Genomic DNA, 16467 nt, shown 5'->3' on the forward strand with positions numbered 1-16467 from the left:
ACTGGGAGTTTCCACTCCTGTACGCGTTTCCACCAGTCCCTGTCATTCTTCAAATGATCAGGAGGTTGAGAAGATTCCGGAGAACCATGATCCTAATTGCCCCAGACTGGAGAACGTGGTACCCGGACCTTCTGGACATGTCCATCTGCCCTCCAATTCGTCTTCCACTCAAGGAGAATCTTCTCTCACAGAAGGGAGGTCAAGTTCTCCATCCAGACATCAGAACCCTCAACCTTCAGGCCTGGCTTCTGAAAGGTTGAGATCCAAGGATTGGGACCTCCCTGATGACGTCATGGAAGTGTTGCTTTCGGCCAGAAGGCCAGCAACAAAGTCTTTATACCACTGCTGTTGGAACAAATTCTGCAGCTGTTGTAGAGAAGAGAATATCGACCCCTTTTCATGTGGTACACCAACAGTTTTATCCTTTCTACTCTACTTGGCAAATTCAGGCCTTCAAGTTGGCACTATCAAGGGCTATCTCGCAGCACTATCGTTCTTCAAGCGCACTGCAGAGGAGCCTTCGTATTTCAAATTACCGTTAGTAATACAATTTCTAAAGGGATTAACTAATGTCTACCCTCCAAGACCTTTGCAGGTTCCTTTATGGGACTTAAATTTAGTCTTAAATTTCCTGATGGGGACTCCTTTCTAACCACTCCACTCTTGTTCGCTAAGATTTCTCACCCTTAAAACTGTCTTATTAGTGGCTTTAACATCTGCTAGAAAGGTGAGCGAATTACAAGCTCTATCTTGTAAACCCCCTCATACAATTTTTCATAAAGACAAAGTTGTCCTACAGGTGAAGCCTAATTTCCTCCCAAAGGTGGTTTCTGAATTCCACATCACTCAGAAAATTACCTTACCTTCATTCTATCTGCCTCCCCATCCGGGGAAAGAGGAAGAAAGGCTACATAGGCTGGACCCAAAGCGGGCTTTAAGCTTTTATATCAGCAGACTTGCTAGGATTAGGCAAGCAGACCAACTGTTCGTGGGTTACTCAGGGCACAAATTAGGACTACCGATAACAAAACAAACCGTTTCCAGATGGATTATTTTGGCCATCCTGGAATGTTACAAACTAGCAGGTAAAGAGCCTCCTCAAAATCTTAGGGCTCATTCAACCAGGGGTATCACAGCCTCCTCAGCCCTCCAAAGAGGGGTGTCGGTTCGAGACATATGTGCGGCTGCCACATGGTCGTCCGCACATACCTTCACAAGATTTTACAACCTGGATTCCTCCTCTAGTCAAGAGACTAGGTTTGGCAAAGCCGTATTACATTCGGTTCATTCCTAAAAGGAAACATGGCGTTTTACTCCCACCTCCAATTGCACACCACTGCTATGGGAGTCTATCAAAGATAAGGAATACGTCGGAGGACACAATCCCTTCGAAGAACAAGTTACTTCTTACCTTGTAACGTTCTTTCTATGGGATGTTACTCCGACGTATTCCTTATCGCCCCTCCCATCCATCCCCGCAGTAATACTTCCCTTGTGGTTGCAGCTTACGCTCCTTCAAGGTCAATAACCAATTTATGTGAAACAACTGTTAACGTCAAAACGGAACTGAGCAACGGACGCTGCGCGAGTCTATTTATACGCGTGATGACGTTGGCGCCGATACAGAGGCCGTCGAGGGACATCGGCTCGAGGGACGTCGACGTGCAGCGCCCTCTACTGAAACATTTTTTCCGAGGCCAGCAAGCTGGGGGATGATCTATCAAAGATAAGGAATACGTCAGAGGAACATCCCATCGAAAGAACGTTACAAGGGTAAGAAGTAACTTGTTCATCTGACCGTAACAAATCATTAGATTATCAAGTTATGGTCACCAAGATGAATTTAAGATGCGCTTTACGTGATCTTCACTCCACATGCTTCTCTACGCACAATTTGGTAAAGGGGACTAGGACAAGAAAATATTTATATTGCTCCTGCCTTAAAGCTCATCAAAAATGTCTGACTATAGAAAACGGCAGAAATTGGTTCAGGCTCTAAGCAATTACGACTCACAAGCATTTTATCTAACAATTTTAAGACTATTAATGGGGTCTCTAACAGATCAGGAAATCTGCACTAGGACTTCTTTTGGAGTTAAAACTTTAGCCTGCCCTGAGACATTTACCTCAGAAAAATTGAATTTTACACACCCATTCCGACATACTTAAGATCATACAGTTTACTAAATATTCTAGTGCACCTGGTCATGATGGAATTTGCAATGCCCTCTCTTTTAATCCAGCTTCCAAAAATCTTCATATTGTCATTAACTGTTCCCTAGAAAATTGATAACATTGGCGGCTCCACCATATGTGGGCCCATTTGCCTAACCCCTTACGTTCTTGCCAGTAAAATTGAGGTGTATTTGTGCTAATTGTGTGTAGGTGCCCAGTAGTGTAATGCCACTGGGTCATAACCTTTTGTCAAAAACCTGAGGGTATTCTCCCAAGTAGACCTCAGGAATCCTTTATTCAGGTGGCCTGGAACGGGCTGACCCCTGGGGGGTGGACTAGCGAGAGAGGATCACCTGGGTAGGGGAGCACAGGGTTATGCTTGGGGGGAATATCCAAGGTGAGACGCAGTATAATACCGAAGTGGATAGTGAAGAGAACAAAGTCCGGGGGTTTTTCCTTGGTTATGCTACATCGATCTCTCTTCCTTCCAAAGAAGCTCCCTTACTCGTATTCCGTCACCCTTACAAATCTGGCAAATCCCCTAGGAGCCCAAACCCTGTTACACTCGAGAACCACAACTCGCAGAATCTCTGTTTCCCAGTAGTTTTCCGCCCCTATATTCCCAGTCATTCTCCTTCCCATCCCTTTTATTATTCCCTACACTCTCAATCTGCTCAAACATACAATTCCCCCTGTTCAGATCACAATAAAAACTGTCACCCACACCTTTTCCAATACAAACCCTTTTTTTGCAATGTGATACAACTCATGTTAAAACTGTTTACCTGACATGTCCCACCCAAGGATCAGGGAGAGTCAGGCAATTAACCTGAATCACACACACCTGAAGGACCTTTACTATCTCCAAAGGGATAAGAGGTGGAGAACAAGAGCAAAGAACGAGCAAAGCAGACCACACGACATAAGAGCTAACTCAGCACAGCAGTTCAAGCGGACGAGAAACACAACGCAGACCGAGGGGTTGACAAGGAGAGAAGTGACCTTGCCTTTTCCAAGCCAGGCCCATGATGCCTATGAAGACGAAGACATAAAACCGCAAACAAAGGCCAGCGTGTGTTGTAGCAGATGTCTAAGGTACGCGAGACCCTCCTCCGCTGATAACCAAGTAGGGAAGGATGTCTGTCTCGGAGGTGCCAATCTTCACTCCAAGGATAAAGAAAGGCAAGCGTTTCATCACAGCCAGTGAGTCGAGGGGTGGATCGATAAGAACCCGGAACTGTGTTGAACGAAAAGTAGCCAATGGCTAATTTGATCTTTGAGAAGCTGAAGAGGGGGGAAATCGGCAACAGAGGAGGCTTGCACCATGTGGATGCTCAGGCAGGAAGCTCTGGGCGATTACCCGATGGTAGAAAGACTACCACAACCAGAAGCCCTTTGGAAGAGGCGTAAAAAGGTCAAAGTGGTCCTACAGGGGTCTTCTAAAATCCTCTGTACCACCGAATGTCTTTGACCAGCAGATAATTGAGAAAGCTAAGAGAAGTGAATCCCGCATGGTGAACCTTAATACATTAAATGCATATCCGAAAGATTTGCAAGGGTGAACCCGGTGAAGGGATGCTAATGAGAGGGTGCGAAGTCTAAAGTCCCATTATGAACTGCCTATAACCATTGGCGAAAGTTAACCTGGCAGACGGAAACCGACAACCAAAGGTCAGTGAGAGTGAACCCGGTAGAGGGGAAACCGACATCCAAAAGTTGGTGAGAGTGAACCCAGAAGGTGACGAGGGCCAAAGGCCAAAAACTTGTTTAAAAAGACATTAAGATTTGTGAAAGCATGAAGTATTGCAAGAACAAGGGGAAGGAAAGTGTCCCCCTTGTCATTTGGGATCAGAGCTCAGACGAGGGAGATCCAGGGGTGAAAAGCTAGCACCCAAAGTTCCCTGAGAAGGGAACTGTTTTTGTGAAATTGTTGAAAGCAATATTGTGAAGGGTCTGCATCCGAAAGAGGGGGACCCATGAGTGAAGCCCTAACCCAATATCTACGTGAAGCAGAACGTTGTGTGTGTTTGTTGAATACATCAGGACTCGAAGGAAAGACTTTTATTGAAAAGAGACTTTACCATCGGAGAACCTGATAGCTGGAACAGTCGGCTCGTTCTGGGCAGGCTCGAGCGTGTGCAGACCTCCAAAGTCCCAACTTGCTCATGCTAAATACATGGGGAAGGGAGACCTCAAGGCAATCGCATCCTGATTTATTATTTGAACACTGTTTCCTTTATTTTGATACCCTGTCCCACACTCTTTCTGTAATTAGTTGTAAGGAATTGGGAATAGGTTTTTCTTAGTATAGGCCCTTTAGGTTTAGCTTAGGCGTTTTTCCATTATGCATTTAAAGTTCAATAAACACCCTTGAACTGTGATCACCTATGTCTGTCTTTACTGTTGCCACCATGAGTTCCTTGTGCCATATTTCCCTTGTCTGCATAGCCTGTGTAAGTTTAGGGATGTCTGTCTATAGCCTCTCCCAATAGTCATGCTCTGTGACCCCTCAAGCAGTTACTTCCCATCTTTTCATATTTGCCCTCTGTGTTGGAGGAGCACTGTCTACTATGCATTTGTATATGGCTGAGATAAGATTCCCGTCTCCCGGATTAGTGACCAGATATTTTCCTAACAGTATTAGGGATCTAAAGGCTGCTTGTTAGTTGGAGGGTTCTGCTAACCAATGTCTTAGCTGAAGATATTGCAGCATGTCCCCTTCACTGAGCCCTAGTTCGGTATTGCAGAGTTCAAACGTTTTTATCTCTTGACCCCTGAACATGTCTCCCCCCCCCCCCCACTTCATGCACCCCGCTGCTTTCTGGCGTGCGAAGGCACTGCCCACTAATCCTGTGGTAAATTGGGGTTCGTGGAACAGGGAAGTGAAGGGGGAGAAGAAGGCGGTAATTCCGTGTGATTTCGCTAGATTGTCCCATGTGTTCTCAACTAGTCCCATTATGGTGCTTCTGTGAATATTCTGTGGTCTGTCTTCCCTGTTTAGCCAGAGGACCTCCTCCAATGGCACTCCTGACACTACTGTCAGTTCTTGTCCAGAGTTTCTCAGTAGACCCTGTTAACCATTCCTTGATTATCCACAACTGGCAACTGGGGTGCCCCATAGTAATTGGAAGACCCAACCCCCGTTGATGTACTGGGACCATTCGTGTTTTCAGCGATACCCGCAGGGTTTTGTTATTCCATATAAATGCTGAGAGCAGTTTTATTGTTTGGAAGAATTATTGAGGGTCCGCCACTCGTAGCGTTTGAAAGTAGTATATTATTTTGCGCAGAACCAACATCTTGGTGGTGCTGATTTTCCCTTGCCAAGAGAAGGATAATGGACCTCATTCGCGAAGTTGTACTTTCTAACAGTGATTGGTAATTTGCCCCATAGAGTCCCACCAGTGTTTTTGTGATAGTCACCCCCAGCAGTTTTAAACCTCCCTGTGGCCAGCGGAAAGAGGTGCATTGGTTTGCCCATGCCAGAGATTTCACCTTCACTGATAAATTGAGGATTTCTGATTTGGTGGTGGTTATTTTCAACCGAGCGACTAAGCCAAATTATTCTATTTTGCGAATGACTGCTGGTAGTGAGTGCTCAGGCTCTGTTAGTGACAGGAGCCTGTCATTTGCAAATGCCATCATCTTGTGGTCCTCTTCCCCCAAACAGGACACCCCTAATTGTCCCCAGGGATCTAATTCTACTGAGCAATGATTCCAAGTGTAGTGTGTAAAGGAGTGGGGACAACAGAAACCCCTGATCAGTTCCACTCCATAATGGGATTGTCTGGCAGAGCTGTCCGTTTCTCAGAAGTTTGTCGGGTTGCTGTAATTGGCCTGGATTATCTGCAGAAAAGAAGTGCCAAACCCCAGAAGTTCCATCGTACAGAATAAGAAAAACATTCAACCCTTCCAAACGCTTTCTCAGTGTCTAGCGAGAGGAATGCTGCTGGAGGGCCCTCCATTGTCGTTTTTTCAATCAGGTGGCCAACCCTGCAGATGCCAAATGCTTGCCTCAGTTTTAGGAACCCTGATTAGCCAATCTTTTGTCTAGCCAATTAGGATGTCTTCTGATCTGTTTGCTATGATTGTTTTTAAATTGTTGGCATCTGTGTTTATAAGGGTGATGGGTCTATAAGACCCACACAAGGATGGGTCCTTGGCTGACTACGGGAAGACCACCATTTTAGCTTCCTCCCTCGTGGGCGTAATTGTATCTGGGTTGCCAAAGGAGTTATAAAGTTTAGCAAGCTTGGAGGCCAGCAACGTACGGAAGGTTTTATAGAACGTGGAGGGTTACCCGTCCAGTCCTGGGGGTTTATTTAGTGGGAGAGCCCTTATAACACCCAGCACTTCATCAATGGTGATGTCGGCCTCAAGACATTCCCGTTCCATTGGGCTGATCTTTTGGAGTAGGTCCGAGTGCAAATATGTTTCTTGTAGAGCATGGTCGGGACAATCTGACGTGTCCAGGTAGGTGTAGAATGTTATGAATTGTGTGGTGGTGATCTGCGTTGTGGTCACCCGGCTCCCTTGTGACGATTTTATCTCCAGGATAGTCTGAGACACAGCTTTTTGCTTCAGCTGCCGTGCTAGCAGCCTGTCTGCCTTATTCGCTTTTATGTAATATTTTTGTCGCATATATAGGAGCCCCTTCTCAGCCTTTTCGCTTTGGAGTAGTTCCAATTTACCCTTGATGTTCCTATATATCTTACACAGTTTAATCCCTGAGTAGGCTTCCATTTTTTGCATTATGTCTTTGAGCTGCTGTTCCAAGTCTGCCTCTAGATATTTTGACTGCCTCTTATGGCTTTCATAGCCATTCGCTCCCACAAAATACTGCTTTACAAATGTCCCCCAGGGCCTGCTCTTTCACCTCCCAGAGAAGCATTGAGTATGAAGAAGTCCCTAATCTACGATTTGTTTAGTAGCACTTTGTCTTTCAGCAGCTATTGGGGGGAAGGACCAGTTCTGTAACCCCTTCTTTCCTTTTGGCAGGTTTAGCATAATTGACAGTGGGGCATGGTCCGATAAGAGTATTGTACCTATGTCTACCTTATTTATTTTACCTAGTAGAGACATTGAAGATCAGATATAGTCAGTTCGGGAGAACGACTTGTGTTAGTGTGAGTAGGTGTACCCAATCTCTGTTCCACGGGGGTTGAGGTCCAGTTGCCCTTCATGGTCCAGTGGTACATTTTACTAGTGTGAGGGGGAAACAAGTGCTTGGTAGGTTTTGGCTCTTCTGCTATGTTGAAACCTCACTTTAATAAAATAGCACCTTTCGCGAATGTTTCAAGGTTGGTAAGTGTTGCCCTAATAAATCCATCTTGTCTCGAAATAGGGTTAATAACGTGCCCACTTTGAGTGTTGCCACCCCAACCTGAAATGTTAGAAACCGGTATCTCCGCCCCTTGTCTGCTAGTTAGTCCAAAATATGAATAGTAATACACAAGCGAATTGCTATAAGGACCGCTGTCACTTTCTTGGTAGCGTTTGCTTGGTATCTGTGGGCGTAATGCCCTAGCTTGTATCTCTGCTTATCTTGTTTGCTAATATGTGTCTCTTGTAAGGCAACAATGTTTGGTTTCGTGTTCTGGTGGAGGAAATTGACTTTCCTCCACCTGACAGGGGAATTAAGCCCCCTGATGTTAAGCAATGGGAGTTTGAACGTACACACTTATGAATTATTAGCAGTGCTTTCTAGCACACTTTGCACCTGTGCCTGCGCCCCCCCAAACAAACCCTGTATCCTCCTCCTCCTAGTTCCCATCCTAACACCCCCCCTCCTCCTCCTACTTCCCATTACCCAACTGTAACCCACCTGCCTCCCAACTTCCAATTCCCTGGGGCAAGTCAAAGTTCCTAAAGAGTCCTCAGGCCCTCTGCCCTCGGATTTGACTGGTGGGATATCCTAAACCCATCCCCCCACGATTCCAATTGTTTTTTGTAAAGTCCGTCCTTCTGTACTCAAACGCTCCTTCATGGTGGCTCCAATAGCACCGCTTAACTTCTATGTACTCTAAATTCCTCCTTTAGATCCGCGTAATTGTTGGTCCATCGGTTGGGTCTTTGTCTCTGGGGCTGCTGCCCGGGCACTATCTTCTTCTTTTTGCTCTGGCGACTTGTGACCGTTCTGCAAGACTTCTTTCTCTGTAATCCGCTGTTCTGCTTCGCTGCATTTGCTCCCACGTCCTCATAGCTAAGTTGCAAAATCTGTGCCCCTTCGCATGTGGTAATTCTGTGTTGCTGACCGTGCCATGAGAACAAAAGGCTGAAAGGGACAGTCCACTTGTATCTGATTTGTTTGGCTGACAGTGCCCTTACTACTGGCCCCATCTCCCTGTGTTTCTGTAGTGTAAACTGGGCTAATTCCTGGTAAAGTTCAATCTCCGATCCATTAAGGGTGATTGGCCCTGCGTGACAAGCTTCTCTAATAATGCATTCCTTCTGGCTGGATGAGGTTATCGCTGCCACTATGTCCCTGGGTCGAACCCCTGGTTCATATCTTTTCAGGCCGGTCCTGTGAATCTGCCTATGCGTATCTCTCTCTGGTCTCCTAGTAGATCCACGAAGACCTGCTGTGCTGTTTCTTTAAGGTCCTTGTCTGCCACTTTCTCCAGCATATTCCGTATGCAAATGTTGGATCTACGGGATCTATTTTCTAGGTCTTCACTTGATATTTCTAGATGTGTGAGATTCTAGCAAGGTCTTCCAGGGTGTCTTCAGTCTTATTGGAGTCCTCAGTCAGCTCCTGGAAAGCTCTTTCTGTGGTGTTGGTCTGTTCTTCCAGAGTCACCATGTCTTTTTTTTTTTTATGGTCTTGGATTGCTTGCTTTATTTCTTTTGTATGCATGGAGAACTGGCTCTGGAATGAGGCGGTTAGTTTGTCCTGAAAGTCGTAGAAGCAGGAATCCAGTTCTGTCTTGCTCATAGACCTGGTTTGGTCCTTATTGTCGACCCATGCGGTGTCCCCTGTGTGTACTGGTCTGAGGATATCTGGGAGCTAGTTGTTGGGTCTTTGGACCAGCACTGCTGCAGGATGCCTTCTTGCAGCTTGGTTAGTGGAATTCGCTTGCTAAAGGTGCTTTGATTCTTGCCGCCTGGCATTAGCTGGCTTGCAGGGGAACTGGTGGCGAGCTGATGAAACTACACCTGGGATGGGCGTGGCAGTACTACATACTGGATTACTATCAATAATGTTCTTATTATCTTATATTAATATGCTATCTGTCAATTCATCTTTTGTATTATAGCAATTCTACCCGATGCGGCCTGCCGGATCAGGTGGCAACTACGCTTGGGCCTTTAACGAGGGCCCTGGTGCCGTTATGATCGATTTAGCACCCTGGGTTGCGAATCCGGTTACCAGAGTGCTGACAGCAATGTTTTTGCATGATTGACCGGACGCCTCAAGACATCCCATTAATTCATACAAAATACTTATGCAAGATGGTCACCACAGAGCTGGAAGAGGGGCTCCGAGCTGTGCCCCTCTTGCATTTCCATGGCGTCCAGCAGGAACAGGAGCAGCTGTGGCGGGGCACCGCCAAAGCTGAAAAAAAAGGTAAGTGGGGGAGGGAGGGATGGGGAATTTAACATTTAGGAAAGTGAGGGTGCGGGAGGGAGCAGCCGTCTGGTTGCTTGAAATGCAGGCCTGGATCGTTAGATTCAGCCTGCGATCCGAGCTACCCCATTGGTTGCTCCCTCAATCCCCAGGTGCTTATATATTCTATTCATTGAGATATATTTTTTCTTTGTCAATAGTGCTGTTTATTATTGTTGCAATGTTGGCATATTTGTATAAAAGAGTCCTATTGGCTATATTTATACTAAAAAGAAAAGTTAAAAACGAAATCTTTAGCGGGTTGAGGCGAGCCGCCGGTGCAGTTTTGGAGATGAAAGTAGAGCAAGTGTGAGCAGGGTCCTAGATGACGCTGAGGTTTCTAGCTGTAGAAGAATAACAGACGAGTAAAATGTTTCTCCCAGGTAGCCAATCGTCTTCTACTTGGTAACTTGTAGTTCAGATGAGCTTTTGGGCGCTCCCTCTGAGCATCACCACAAATGACGGGACAGTGGCTATCCTAGAAAGCAGATTTCTCTGTAGTGTTTACCTCTAGTAAAGGCTTTGGGGATGATGAGATTCTCCCAACCGTATGTCTGGTTTGTACAAGGCACCTTCCTACACCTAGGCACCTTGGTTTTGTGAACTTTTCCTTGGCTCACGGCGTGCTATAATTCGTTGAAGTCGGGGTGAACTCTTAGAAGGCAAATCGGGTAAGCAGGAAGATAGGATAGCAGCATATCACTTTGACTCAAGCGATGCACAGAAGGATGTATTTTGAAAATATCTTCTCATAAAGGGTTGGTAAATGTATTGACGCAGATTACAGATTAGTACAGTTCATAAAAGTCTCCATGGGTGCCTTTTAAGGCTTGCCCTACTTGTTTTTGATTGACTGGATTGACGGAGCAGTGCCCAAGGGTAAATAAAGGGCCCAATGTTACAAAAAGGTCTTGCATTCGGGATTGCTTGGATGCCTTCATGAAGGCAATCGGAGTGCTGCAGATTTCCCGCTTCCTTGACAGAGACCTCTTGTGTGGTATATATACGTGGCAATGAATTTGATTTCCGGTCCTGGACTTCTCTGGAGCCGTCATTGATGCTGGAGGACAGAGGTTGAATAGAGATTCTGGAGATGGGGTTGGCTGAAGGCGCAGTATGGGTGCCAGTGAAGCAGGTGGTGTATAGTGGAAGCACTTGGAGGTCGGGGTTGGATTTGTCGAGTCCCAATATAACCTTTAAGATTTCTATTGTTCCTTGCTTAGTCTCTGTTAGTTTTTCATTTTGAGCAGCAGCCATGGACCCTTGTTGGTTGCCCGGATCGTTAGATTCTTCTACCTTTCACATCCTGATCTGGGATGAGACCGGGAGGCTTGGCTTTTCTGGGAGTAAGGGAGCCTCGAGTGCTTGCAACTTGGCAGTCCTTGCTGGATTAAACTGGAAATTTGGAGGCTAAGTTGCATTCATGCACTGTGTGACTGTCCTACACCAGCAGAGCTCTGGATGTGTAAGGAGATTCAAAGAGGATGCCTTTGAGGCACTTTAACCCTCGGATTCCGGGGCAGATTAAGGGTTGAGCACTCCCAAAGGAAATGTAAGGGAAAGTAGATTGGTGAAAATCCAACCTATTGAAGGACTTGTCGGGTGCTAGTATGAGTCCTTCAGGGGTTTAAGTGTTTTGCGGGCAGATCAGGTGGTTTTTAGAACCATGTTGACACAGAGTTCCTGCCAAAGATGCAGAAAACGCATGCTGTGGAGTAAGCAGGTTCAATACTTGAGGTTATGGAATGTATAGCCTGGAAACACACAGACTGAATGGGCCTGGAGTCATTTTCCACGGACACATTCATGTTCTATGCTCGTGTAATCTCCACACTGAATCTGTTGGTTGTCTTCATGACCAGTCTGGCTTCAGAGCTGCCAGAAGCACGGAAACTGCTCTCCTGAACATCCGTGAAGACCTGCTCCCCAACCTTGACTCTAACACCCTTTGCGTCCTCATCTTGCTTGATCTCTCTTCTGCCTTTGACACGATCATCCATGCCATCCTGCTCAACCGTCTCCGTGATAACCTGGGTATCACTGGTCAGGCTCTGGCGTGGCTGACTTCCTTCCTCTCTGACTGACCCTCCCAGGTCCAACTTGGGTCCTTCCTCTCTGATATCTTTTTCTCTACCTGTGGTGTCCCCCAGGGGTCTAACCTCTCCCTGGCTTTTCAACCAATACCTGGCACTCCTTGCAGACGACACTCTGCTCATTTTCAGGCTACCCTCGGCCCCCCTCCCCTTCCCTCATCTCCAACTGTCTGCCATCCAGGAGTGGTGTGCCGCCAATGACCTCTGCCTTAATGCCAGTAAGACTGAGATTCTCCTCATCGGCACACCCTCTCCCTCCTTCCCTGTAGCTCTCTGACTGGCCTCTCTTGGCCCTCTTCCTGCTCCCACCTGCAAGGCTAAAAACCTCGGGGTCATCTTCGACTCCACACTCTCCTTCTCTCCTCACATCTCTGACGTCTCTTCTACTCTCTGGCCTTTGCAACTCATCCAGAACAGGACTGCGAGACTTGTCCTTGGCCTCAAGCCCAGGGATCGTATCTCTCGGGACTGAAATCTCTGCACTGGCTCCCAGTGGCTGCGAGGATCAAATTCAAAACCCTCTGCATCGTTCACAAGGCCTTCTGGTGCCTGGGACCTCAATACCTTCAACTCTCTCTTCCTAAATATCTTCCTTCTCAAGCTCTTCCCACATCCGCCTCTAACTGCCTCAGTGACAGTCGCTTCGCCAAGCAACGAGTTGGTGGTAGATCTTTCTTCGGCTGGTGCCTCCCTCTGGAACAGCCTCCCTGCCTCCCTCAAACTTGAGGAGAACCATCTCTGGTTCTGGAAGCACCTCAAAACCTTTCTCTTTGCTTCTGCTTTTTCTCCTCCTCGGCTGACCTCCTGCTAACCTGAACTGCACTGGTTACCTGGACACCCTCTGATCTGGGGCCCAGGTCCTTCTCCTTCTCCCGCCAGCGCCACACACCTGCACTGCCCACCTGGCAACCCCCGCACTTGGGGACTGTTTCTGTATCTCTACAGTCCCCCTACCAGCCCTTGACACCTGACGCCCTAACTTACCCTTGCACTTGTCACTTGTGGCCATTACCTACTTATCATCTTCCCATGTACAGCACTGTCCCTGACCTATTCCCATGCACTTGCGCGATCTGAATGACACCCGGCCTAGTAGGATTGTTGTCCGTCCTCCCTTTGTTCCCCTCCTCTGCCTCATCGCGCCTCGAAACGTGTGTATAGGCGCGTTATAAATGCCATATCATATCGTATATCTTTGCATACTACCTATGTAGAAAAGATTTACTGCTTCATAGGCCAAAATCATTCAGAGAGCAGATCACTCTTGGATTATGATTTTTTTTATTGGTAAATTAACCATTGTCTCACTGGGCTCATAAGCTTGTGCTTAATATATTCCCCCTTCGGTCTCTCCCTCTTAAATGTGCAAAGCAGCCACATGGAAGTCGTTCATTGCCATTTGTATGTACCTCTGCTTAAATGCTGATTCTGGAATGATTTCCCATGCTTAAGTCATCTTTCATTAGCACCCTGGGCAGCTCTGTAAACCAATGAAAACGCTCAGAACGCAGGCTGTATTAACCAAGGAAAGCCTGTGCTACAACCACTTCACCACTTGGCACCCGTGTAGCTAATGGTGTCATTTTATTTTTTTAAGAAGAAAAAAAAAGAAACTTACCTGTTGCGCGTCGTAGCGCTGCTGTCAGCGAAGTCTACTTTCATGTTGATAACATCAGTCATCATCGAAAACAAACTACGCTGATAGCAGCACTGTATGGCGGCGGGCCGTGCAACAAGGATATGTTTATTTGTTTTCTTTAAACAAAAAAAGCCATTTGCACCCATGTAGACAAGTACACGGCTGCTAATGGCGATATTAACCTCAGCGGTGGGCCGTCACTGTCTGTAACGGCACCCCCACCCACGTTAAGGGACCCTTTTCTTTGGCGGCGGGATGTTACCAACCGGGGGGGGTGAGGAGCTTGCCGCCTCGGTTAATATCGCCTCAATAGAATTGGTAAGGTGAAGGCTCATAATGCTGCATTGTTGTCCTCTTGCATTCTTGCTGATTTATGCCCGTTTATGAACCTGTAGGTCCATGGAAGATCAGATGCTGGAGAAAAAAAAGGATCTTGGGCATTGGTTTCTTATTGACACTTACATGTGCTACACCCAGCTGCACATGTTGGTAATTTTGTGCCATACTATCCTGATACTGTTTAAAGGGGAATTATAGTGACATGACCATGTGTACCTATTAATTTTAATAAATAAACATCCACAACCTTGTCAAGATGACCATTATAAATGATGTTGCAAGGCTAAAAGTACATATTCTTTGAAATAAGTGCCTTGAGAGCAGTGCAATTGCACAGGTTGGAACGATTGCTGGTCAAGGTAAGTAGCTTTATGTTCAGACCTTTACAAAGTATAGTTTGAATCCCTTCTCAAAATAGAGAATGGTTTACTAATATCACTGATCCTGCTTTCTCTAGCCGGCCCTAAGGCCTTAGAGGGTCTTCATTGGCACATGTAGTGATCGAAGCACAGGTCAGAAATGGGATGTTTCTATCCCTGTTTGCCTTTGAGACCTCTTGCATGTGCTACTAGTAGTAGCCCTTTCCATGCCCACTAGCTGCTGTGCTATCACACTGATAGATTGCTGAGAATATTATCTTCTGTTTGTTATTAGTGCAATGACCACTGCAAACCTGACCTTGTTTGTACATATATTTCATTAGATCAAAAGATTGTTGAGAGTCCGGATTTTCCCAAGGAGGAGGACCTTGCTGTGAAGGTTGGAATGCTGAACGCTGGACGCCGCATTGACTATGTTCTGCAAGAGAAGCCCATAGAAAGCTTCAACGAGTACCTGTTTGCTCTCCAGAGCCACTTATGCTACTGGTAAGACTCTGCCGCGGTCGTCTAGTCCTTCAACCTGTACATGGATGATCTATACCACCTGCCGAGCAGTGAGTATGCAGTAGATGCTCACACTTTAATTTGTTCTCGACTATCATGCAGGAGCGATCTGTCACTATCCGATCACCTCTATTGTTCCCAAGCCTCTGCTTCAAGCTCTGAAATTGACATTGGGTTTGTGTGGAAGTGGAGCCCCTGACAATGTGAATGCTGCATGCTTATGGTGGGTCGAAGGTTTTGTGGAGGTTACTCAGGGCAGCAAGAAAATCTGAAAATGCCCTACATTTCATCAGACTTGACTTACTGTGGCAGGGTGCTCTGCCATGCATAGGAGTTCCAGGCATATCACTGCCCGGAGGCATTCACAAGACGTCTCAACAGCGTGCCCAGAAAGTAGACCCCAGCCCAATCAGTGAACCTTAACCTTCTTCTGGGTCCCTCCCATGTACGCATTGCCTTCAAAACTACACGCTTATAGATTCCCTCTTGGGTGATAAACCAGCAGTAACTGAACTACACTTAATCCACCAGACTCCTGAAAACAGTAGGAAGAAGAGATGGGGTGGGCCTTAGTGGGGGAGACGGGCACCAACAATGTTCAGAGAACCTCTAAATCAAATCCTCCAGCATATGTGGCGACTACCCACTCCCTCGACAGAATACCTGATTGGGGGTGTCCCCTCTGCTAACGCCTGCGACGGGTATAGATTCAGCCGAACACACCAAGATTTTTCGATTACTCTCTTGGCACCAGCCCGCCTCCTGCTCTCCAGCAGCCACCTTCCTGGCCCTGCACTCTAGCTGCCCTAGCCTGTGATTCCAGCTCCTTGGTCTCCATCCCCACCCATGTCCTGGCCTAAGGAGCATTCCCTCTTTCAGCATTATAGCAAAGTCTGCTATTTTTGAGGTTCTTTCTCCAAGACATTTTTTAAAAAATTCTAAAAAGAAATTTCAAAAGGTTAAACCCCAAATAAACTTCACATATACAAATGCCATAAAAATAAACATCAACATATAACAAACCAAATGTTCCCTCGCCTACATCCCATTCCTGTTGTATGCACACCGCTATTCCAAACAACTAAAAGCACATAAGTAATACCAGCAGTCATTCCGCTTCTGCGTCTACTATGCTCGTTCTGGCGAACAAGGTGTGTAGTAATCCCTCCCATTCACTGATTCTTCTCAGGTCCACCGGCTGTTCCCTTTTCAACGCCCTCCTCCAGGCCACAGTCTCTGCTACACCCCCCTATGCAGATCCCTCCACCATGCTTCTATGTCCAGGCCTAAGCGATTTCCATGCCGTGGCTATCCTACGTTTAGGTAAGATGCATGCCAAATCCTTCAGTTTGCTATTGTGTATCCGCGCCAGAGGCGCGTGAAGCAGTCCAACAAACATGCTGGAGAGCACATTCAGTTCCACCCCGGCCTCATGTAGTCTATTTGCCGCCTCCTGGCAGAATAATCCCGCCACTGGGCATGCCCAGAACATGTGAAGCATTCCTGCCTCCATCCTGTCACATCTAGGGCAGCCTTTTGCTACTGCCCCCAGAAATCTAGAGATCCGCAGAGGTGTCCTATAAGCTCTATGCGTCACCAATAGTTGTAGAAGTTGCAGTCTAGCATTGTGTGACACTTTCCTGTGATATCCCAGTATTCTCCCCCACTGCACCACTGTAAAAGTCTCTCCCAAATCCTCCTCCTGTTTCCTTTTGACATCCAGAGGGGAGG

General features: G+C 46.7%; 1 protein-coding gene across 1 annotated transcript in view; it reads left to right on the forward strand.

Annotated features, from left to right (window-relative positions):
* SEC23IP (SEC23 interacting protein) overlaps positions 1 to 16467 on the forward strand; it is a 449917-nt gene that overhangs the window by 385476 nt on the left and 47974 nt on the right. Inside the window, exon 17 of the mRNA XM_069611949.1 lies at positions 14556 to 14718. Within this exon, the coding sequence (XP_069468050.1) occupies positions 14556 to 14718 (163 nt within the window). The remainder of the gene's footprint in view (positions 1 to 14555; positions 14719 to 16467) is intronic.

Source organism: Ambystoma mexicanum, chromosome 8, assembly GCF_040938575.1.
Source record: "Ambystoma mexicanum isolate Mex_15411 chromosome 8, UKY_AmexF1_1, whole genome shotgun sequence".
Taxonomy (NCBI): Eukaryota; Metazoa; Chordata; class Amphibia; order Caudata; family Ambystomatidae; genus Ambystoma; species Ambystoma mexicanum.